The following is a 9,062-nucleotide window of genomic DNA, read 5'->3' as shown; positions in this document are numbered from 1 at the left end:
ATACTTTTCTCACCACATTGGAACCAAAGAAAACACTAAAGGAAACAGAAGTAAAGTTAAGAATTTTGTTAAAAAAAGAACTCATTTGCGCATTGATCGCCCTCAATGCAGTGCCATCTACCCTAGCAATTCAAAATTTACAAGCAGGCTAGTTTTAGCTCCATTGATTTCTAAACCATCTAATTCCCTAGTCAATGCCCCCATACATGTTCTTCTGAACTTAACCCCAAAATGATAACAGCTCAACTGATCCAAGAACAATGCAGTGCAATGCATAGCCCTCTCACAGGCCATTACCTTCCTCCAGAAGAACACCATCCCAACTAGCTAGCTACCGAGTAACAATAATTGAACACGACAGTAACACCTTAATGGCCATCTCATGCATGAACACCCTAAGTGCTTTGTGATGTTAGTGTTTCTCTCTAGCTGACCTAATTAGTGTCGTTCCAGACGCTGAAGAGCTGCGTGCCGGTCATGTCGCTGCTGCTTGTCGCCGGCGGAGCTGAGGCCGGCGCCCACGCAGCCATCCTCCCCCCACCGTAGGCTTCTGCGGTGCTGACGAGGTAGTTCTCGTAGGCGATCTTCCCGTCGTCGTGATCCCTGCTCATGTTGCCGCCGCTATACGCCTGTGCCGCCACCGCCCGTGCGTGGGCATGCGCTGCCGCCTGCTCGTGGGCGTGGCTCACCGCCGCAGTGGTGGTGGTGCTCATTGGCAGCATATAGCTCTCGACCGCGCCGTTGTTGTACACTACGGAGTTGGAGCCAGTGCTGTGCTCCAGCGAGGCGCCGGCCCCGTTGTCGATGCTGCCAAGGCCGCCATGCTGCTGCTGCATCGCCTGGGCATGCTGCGAGAAGAAGTCGTGTGCGCCGCCACCGGCGCCGAGGTTGAGGTGGTGGAGCTCCTGCAGGCTGTGCGCGGCCGCGATCACCGCGTGGTCCGGCTCCTGCTTGCACCACCCGCGCAGCGGCTGCGCATGGGCGTAGGGGTGGTACATGTGTCCACCACCGCCGCCGGAAACCTGCTGAGGCGGCGTCTGGAACGCGATGGTCGGCCACGCAACAGCGCCGGCGACGGAGGGGTGATGGTGGTGGTACGCCGCACCGTAGGCGGCCAGGGCGCCCATGTCGTAGCCGCTCACCACGCCTGCGTGCTGCTGCTGCTGCAGCGCGAGGGACGACGCCGTGGCTGCCTCTTTGTCCTTGAGGCGCTTGGCGGCGCTGCCGATGGGGAGCGCGGTGCTGTCGAGGATGCTCTTGACGTCGTAGCGCGTCATATCGAAGTTGGTGACAGCGTTAAGGCCCCTGAACTTGATCGCCGCGATGTCGTACGCCTCGGCAGCCTCCTCCTGCGTGCCTACATTACACAGGCGATGCCCATGGTTAGGGACCAACAACGCAATCTACCAGTAGACGCCATGCATGCATGCAAGGTGTGACAAGCTAGCTTAATTATTTTAATTTTTTTAGGGTAAGCTTAATTATTTTAATTGATCATTAGTTTACTGCAAATGCATGCATGCATGCAGACGCAGCTCGAATATTTTGACTAGATGCGCCGGTGATTGGAGACAGCGGCAGCACTAAACATGGAAGCTACGTTTAATAAAGCATGTGCACTCATGCACAAAGTACAATAGTAATATGCTCGATGCAACTTGGCATGACTTGCATGTCCATTTTCAACATGAAATCTACGATTTTGTCGCGCCATTCATAGGCATTTATGGTTTGTCACTCCATTTCTCGCATGGCATGTATGGGTTGGCCTTGGACCCACACGTCAGCTGAACATAGATTTGAATATGGAAAATCAACGAGATTATAACTACTCCCTCCGTTCCTAAATATTTGTCTTTCTGGACATTTCAAATGGACTACAACATATGAATGTATGTAGACATATTTTAGAATGTAGATTAACTCATTTTGCTTTGTATGTAGTCACTTGTTGAAATCTCTAGAAAGACAAATATTTAGGAACGGAGGGAGTAGTTCGCAATGGAGGATTATTAATAAATGTACCCGGCTGTCTTTTTTAAGAAGCATAGTACAAACATATATGCTCTAATGTCTCTGATAGTTGAGGTGGTAATTTCAGTGTAACCAAACGTATTCAGTGTAATTGATAGTGAGTATCTATACTTACTGAAGGTGCCCAAGTAGAGGTCCTTGTTCCCTGCAACTCTCCCTATCCTCGCTTGCCATCTCCCATGTTGGTGGTGCCTTTATTATACAAAATTCAAATGGATCAGCATCAATAATCAGATTTTATGTAGCTAATGTTAGGTCTATCTTGCCGATCTCTGCACCATATGATGCACGCAACCAAGAAAAGGAAACGCGTGCATACCTAGTTACTCCACGATAAATGGATGCACCTCTGGAGAAACCACTGCTCTTTCTGCACATACACACATCAAATAAAATTAGCATTAGTTGATTTGCTAACCACGTACTTACGTTTATATATAAAAGATAAGACACCGACCTTCGCAGAGATGCCACAAACTCCTGCCTTGTCATGTGCTTCATCTCGTCTAGCTCTTTTTCATAGTTGTTTACCTAGAAAAAATGGAGAAAATATGCATGACTTTAAGTACAACTTCAGTAAGCTAGGCTTCCCAAAAGATAATAATTAGAGAGATGTGGCTATGTGGTTCACCATTACATTGATCAACGAATAATAAAATGGTACTCCCTCTGTGAACTAATATAAGATCTTTTAAATCACTACTTTAGTGATTTCAAAGATCTAAAAATCTTATAATAGTTTACATTGGCAGCAATAAAGAAAAATGACTTCTTCCACAAGCATGACAACAATAGCAGCTAGCGTAATGCTTACTGGGAAATTTGTCGTCGTCGTGGCACCCCAATACTTGAGAGCAGCCAAATCATAAGCTCTTGCAGCTTTCTCCTCTTTGTCATAGCCACCTATATATGTATTTCAATATTAGAACATGTACAAAAAATGTAGTTTAAAGAATTGATAGCAATGAATGCATCAACAAAATGTGACAAAAACAAATGTAATTACTTTAATCTGGATCTTGCTTACCTAGATAGACTGTGTGGAGTCGAAAAGGCCAAGTTCAAACAAAGTTGAATAATCAATCAAAGAGTAACTTTAGTTAGCAACATTGGAGGGAATTGATCATATATATGTATGTAAGCAGATTTAAAGATAACACATCAGTACCTTGACGACCCTTGCGAGTTTGCCCTTCTCTTCTGCAACTGTTGTCCCACAAGTGAGCCTCATATCTCCCGGTCCATCTATGCCTATTAAAGCCAATCGCAAAAAAGAATCACACGTTGTAAGCCTACCACAATCATGCCCACATAATGGCATTCCACATTTCCTATGCATCTACATTATTCAAGAAGAGCCTCAAAAGCAAATAACACTCACTTGATTCAAGGAAGAAAATAAGAGAAAAATACAAAAAGTGATACTAGCGTCATCGGAAAAACAGAAAAAAAGGAAAGAAACTAGATTGATCCATGCTTAATTAGCAATATCAGTGTCCAAGTTGATGATTAGCGAGAAAACAAAAATGCCTGAAACTATGCATTAGCTGGATGCTCAGTATAATGACACAAAACGCAATCAAATATTCCATTTTGAAAAATAGAGAGTATGTTCAGATACTTTCATGTTTATTGCAAATTTGCAATGCACTAGTACTACACTACTACTATATACCTGGTCACGCCACGATAAATCGAAGTCCGCTGCCCAAACGTGTCGGCTGTCTTCCTCGACGCTGGAGTCTCGACCACCGCGCCACTGCTTCCGCCAGTGCTGTCCGCACCGGCCGACACTACGGCGCCAGAACCAGCACTGCTGCCACCAGCCGTGTCATCCTTCCGTACAATCGCCAACTCCGGCACGCCACGCTCCCCGCCAACAAGCGGCGGTATGCACGCCGCCATGTTCATGGACAGCGAGAGCCCCTGCGCCGCCGCCTCTGCCCTCTGTTGCTCCGGTGGTTGTGCTTGTGCCGGGGATGGCTGGCTCCGCAGCCAGCTCTTGATCATGGACAGCCCGATGCCACCCCCGCCGCCGCCATTAAGGTCACCGTTGGCTGTGGTGTTCGCCATGATGCCAGCGCCGTCGTGGTGGACGCCACCGCCGGAGGAAGCCACCATGACGGAGTCGGCAAACTGGAGGGAGGCCGAGCTGGGGTGGTACAGGTAGCCCACGCTACTGCCGCCAGAGTTCGCGTAGCAAGCGGCACCGCCACTGGCGCTGCCTGCAGGGACGACCATGTTGTTGCCGCCAGGCTGCTTGTGCTGGTGGTGGTGATGGTCGGAATAAGATATGCCGCCAAGGAAGTCCTCCAGCTTCGGCTCCGCCACCAGCGCTGATAGCTCCGATCCCCTCATGTTCCAATCTGCGAAACAAACCAATCACAAGATTTTCATACAACTGCTTGATGCACTTAAACCAATCAGAAGAATACTACGATGTGTATGTATCTACCTTGCGGGATGTTGTAGCAGACGTCGGCGCCGGAGACGTCACCTGAGGCGGCGGCGGAGGGAGGGAGCTCCTGCGGGGAGAGGGAGAAGCCCAACCAGTTGTTCACGGTGGCCATGCTCGAAGCTACCTAAAAGCAACACAGTACGTGGAAGTGATTAACTGGTCTCTACTTAAGCTTGCTGCTGGATAGGCCGGGAAAGGGAGGGCAGCAGATCAAGAAGCCATTGTTGCTGGGAGCCCAAGGTTAGGAGAAGCTGGAGAGGCCAAGACCCAAGAGAGATTTGGAGTTTGGAGACTTGAGGAACTGTGCTACTGGTAGTAGTAGACAAGTACTACTGGGGCAGATATTTATACAAATTATTATAGTACACTAATCCTTAACGCCATTAACACTCCTACTATGTCAGAGTGTGAGACTACTGTGGATGGTTATGCATGTATGATATTAATTCTACAGGAACTGTGCTAGTAGTAGTAGTAGGAAGCTTTTTCCACACATAAAAAAGGGTACTATATTTTTGTATCTTTGTGCAATACAAAAAACAGTGGCATGGTTTAACTGAGCAGGGACATCTTTTTGCTTGTGCTTTCTGGGGGGAGATCGAGTCCACCATATTTTGTCTCATTTTCCCCAAAAACCATGTCAAGATATGCTTACATGAGTGCACCCTGTTGCCTGCATGTACATGTAGTACTAAAGCGGCGCCCTTTACTCGATAACAGTATGAGTTGTCATGCCCTTTTTTGACTGGAAAGCTGGTATTCACAGGTGATTAGAAAACTAACACTCCCTTGGAAAAATTAAGAAATGTTGCAAGATCTAGCTTCATTCTATTTGTCTAGGATCTCAATTCGATCGCGAGCAGATGTTCTTTGCGTACATAGTATCTCCTCTCTTTTTCAATTGCGGAGGTGCACATGCAGGCGCACGGTTGGGTGCCCTGGATATATATGCACGCAGTTCGGCAGTTGACATATGCATATGTGCGTGTATATATAACTAGCACCGGTAACATTGTTAATTAATTGCTAACTATGGACGATTAAGTCTTGGCCGGCTTCGTCTCTCAAACCCTAAAACCACTCGCCGCTGCAGAAGCCGAATCCCTGACAAGGTTTATTTCTTTCAAAGCCCTAGGCTCTGCCTCCCTCCTCCTGACACACACCCACACACACAATGGCACAAAGGGTGGCATGCACGCACAGTGACAGGCGCCCCACATTTGGATGTACTAGTACTCTCCCCTACAACAGCTACTATACAATATTTCAACAACTTAAGACGAAAATTGCCGATAAACTCTCATGAAAAATAATACTAATGGCACTGCAAATTTGCAAGTGACAATACTCATGATGAGATTAAACTCTGTGATTCGCACATAACAACTTAAATAGTAAACAAATTACTGTTGTTATTATTTGATAGTAGGAATATAGCATTGCAAAATATAATTTTGCTTGCGGTGCTAGCCATGGATTCATTTCGCCTCAGTGGAAAGCATAAGCTAGCTACATATATATAGCTAGTAGCAGAACAAAGAGAGGCTGGAAAAGGGGGAAAGAAAATCATCACTTGTCTCATACCGGTAGAGTGATGGGTGAGCGGGGAGTGGGGAGGAAGAGGAGAGGAGATAATGTGCTACCTGCACCCTAGAAGAGGACACGGACCCCCGTCTTCCGGCCATAGAAAAACCTTGGCGTCGATCCTCTCCAGAAACGCATAGAGAAACGCGCGAGCGGAACCCTAAACCTCGCATAGGATCCCCCATGACAACTTGTTACCAGTACTACTAACAAGACCTACCCAGCTAATCTCTCTCCCTCTCTCCCGCTAACAAGACTAGAGAGAGAAGCAAGCGCCAGTACTAGAGAGAGAGAGAGGGAGGGATTAACAATGCCTGTGTTGCTTTCTTCTTCTTCTCTCTCTTTATGGAGAGAAGGAGAAGCGGAGGTTAAGATAGGCCGGGTGTGTGTGTTTTCACCTTGGTAATTGCACCCCTTGCCCCCGCCTAAAACTTTGACCGTCAAAGCTGGATCGTATTCAAACTGGAAGCAAGCAAGCGTGCGAGAGGTATGTACGCGCGTGTCTCTTTAATTGCCTATTCTGCTCAGCGTTCAGACTGGAACCTCATCATCTTTTACTGATTAACCGCGTGGTTAGTTAATTACTGGTACAGTACTACTCGATCAGTAGTGTGAATATGCTATCATAAGGTGGAGACGTACTCCTCGAGATTCTCTCAGAAATGCAGTATATATACGTACTCGTACACATGTATAATCTTCTTTCTGTGAAAAATACAGATGTATATACAATCAGCGTAGCTAGCTAGCGAGGACATTCATTGCAGACTAATTAGACATGGAGGTACGCCTGATGATAATGATATGATATGATTTAGGAAGAAAATGGAGGGTCTTGTTAACTGTGAGCGACGATCAAGTTGGGCTTCTCACGTGCACACACTGATCACAGTCCACCGTCGTCGACCTCGACCGCCCAATCTTCTCTTGGAACGATAAAGTGCATGTGCGAGGCCATTGGCATGTGCATGCATGCTCTTCTTCTACTCAAGTCTGGACACGCACACGTGTGCCTCTTGGATGATCGGGTTAGTCTCCCACGGTACCAGAGGGATACCACCCCCACGTGATCGCCATTATGCTAATTGCTTGCTTCATCGGTTGATCGATCCATCTCTTGTGCCCAACATACACATATAGTATGATCTAGTGACAATCTTCTTATTGTACATGATCTTTTTTCTCTTAGAGCCAGTCACCCTGACTATATATAGGGTATGTATATGAACATGGGACAGGACATAAATTTGTTCTTCACTCTGTCACATATGATCATACTTGATGTGGATGAGGAGAAGGAACAAATATGACGCATCAAAGCCAAAATCCCGAAAACCCTAGAGTGATCAACATCAATATCTCTTGTGTGCTAGTGTCTCACACCTCATGGGAAAACAGCTTAAGAGACAACCCATTGCTATGTGTTTAGTGTCAACGCTAGTAGATGGCATATGGAGCAATGAAAGCGTCAACGACTAACTCTACGTGCCTACCCTTTGGTCACGCCGTGACAAGTTGCCAGACTATATGTTATTTGATCTTATGTGCAAGCTATATCTAGGAGAAACAACTTTGCCTTATGGAATTATGCATGAATTCCTTGAGATTTTTGTTGTTTTCACTCATTATATTGATGTGCATAACCATATAGGGGCCAAGCAGAGAGTCCACTTCAGTATGATGAACCATATATGTCAGCTAGGTGTCAGGTCATGTGCAGAAGAATATAAATTTGCATGTCTAATCCTCTTAAATTGCAATACCAGGTCACATCACATTCCAATGTTGGTTGTGAAGGTGCTTAAGCAGTAGAGTATTGCATACGTGTGTATGCTCCTCCTTCAGTCCCCTCATTTCAAAAAATTCAAATTCTAAAATAATCCATGGGTGCATCTATGAATTTTGAACCTGCAAAGTTTCGTCCAATAATGTGTTCGTAGAACAAATTCAGTGCTTATGGCACTCTTCCTTCCCTTTTTTTTCTTACATAACACAATCATATATTGTTTGATCAAATTTTTATGTTCATACTATATCCACCAATATGTATCCCGTCTTTTTTTTGGGAATGATTAAGAACTTACACATGTTCATCTGGTTATTTCAGACAACTTACACAAAATTTGCTCCCGTTTTCCAACCCATGTCATTCGGTTTTTACATTGTAGTGGCTACGTACATCAATCATTTGTCAAAACATGTAGCTTCTTCATTTAGGGACTTCTCCCTTCTCCATACATGTGGTCCTTAAGCATATATATTGTCAGAAGGTGGGGGTGTTCTCAACATGTCATTGTAGTGGTTTGTTGGTGCACTTGCGATATCACACATACGAAAGCAATGAGACGGAGCTTAAGCTCTTAGAATTGTGTGACTTTGTCGACGTACCTATAAACTCAAGCCCGCAACTAGTTGTACGTAGAAGAACTCTCTAGGCCATTGATTTCATCAAGGATCTGCCAATATTTTACAAACATCCCTCCAATGCATATTTTTCCCCATAAATGCCTCACATTCATCAATAACCCTCAAACTTCTATGCATATGAAAATTTACAAACCAGATGTGACTTTGGGTGGTTGACTAACAAGGAACCAATAATTCCATGCATAATTCTTCCTCCAATAATAATCAAATAAACATTTTGTACATATTCTTCCCAAACATATCATAAATGATCAAAGAAAGATTTCACACACATATTCTTCCCATTTAAAACACCACATGAATTTCATGAACCTGTAGGGTGTAAGTGCAAACAAACTTCATCAGCCCTTGGATGCACGATCGATGAACATGATAGTTAAGCTCCAACTAGTCGTGGAAAAACTACTCCCTCAAGTCATCTTAGGTTGTGCACCGTGACCAAGGAGGAGGGGAAAATGAAAGACCTTAATGTTTATTTGTTAATTAATAGCATTGCATGCAATGAACTAACCACTGCATGTCGTGTTTGGTAGTCTCAAGTCATTAAAAGCATGCACAC

At 45.2% G+C, this 9,062-nt stretch overlaps 1 protein-coding gene across 1 annotated transcript; it reads right to left on the bottom strand.

The window, feature by feature from the left end:
• Nucleotides 1-332: 332 nt before the first annotated feature.
• LOC123071687 (AP2-like ethylene-responsive transcription factor BBM2) lies at nt 333-4,875 on the bottom strand. Its single transcript, XM_044495273.1, has 9 exons — nt 4,490-4,875; nt 3,710-4,400; nt 3,203-3,285; nt 3,062-3,070; nt 2,849-2,937; nt 2,492-2,565; nt 2,354-2,404; nt 2,150-2,226; nt 333-1,357 (listed from the first exon to the last, which is right to left on the bottom strand). The coding sequence occupies exons 1-9, from the start codon at nt 4,602-4,604 to the stop codon at nt 435-437; spliced, it is 2,112 nt and encodes a 703-aa protein (XP_044351208.1). The 5' UTR covers nt 4,605-4,875; the 3' UTR covers nt 333-434.
• Between the last annotated feature and the right edge of the window lie 4,187 nt (nt 4,876-9,062).

The sequence above is a fragment of the Triticum aestivum genome, chromosome 3B, assembly GCF_018294505.1.
Source record: "Triticum aestivum cultivar Chinese Spring chromosome 3B, IWGSC CS RefSeq v2.1, whole genome shotgun sequence".
NCBI classification, from domain to species: Eukaryota; Viridiplantae; Streptophyta; class Magnoliopsida; order Poales; family Poaceae; genus Triticum; species Triticum aestivum.
The sequence above is the reverse complement of the archived record's forward strand: the minus strand, read 5'-3'. Positions and strand labels throughout refer to the sequence as shown.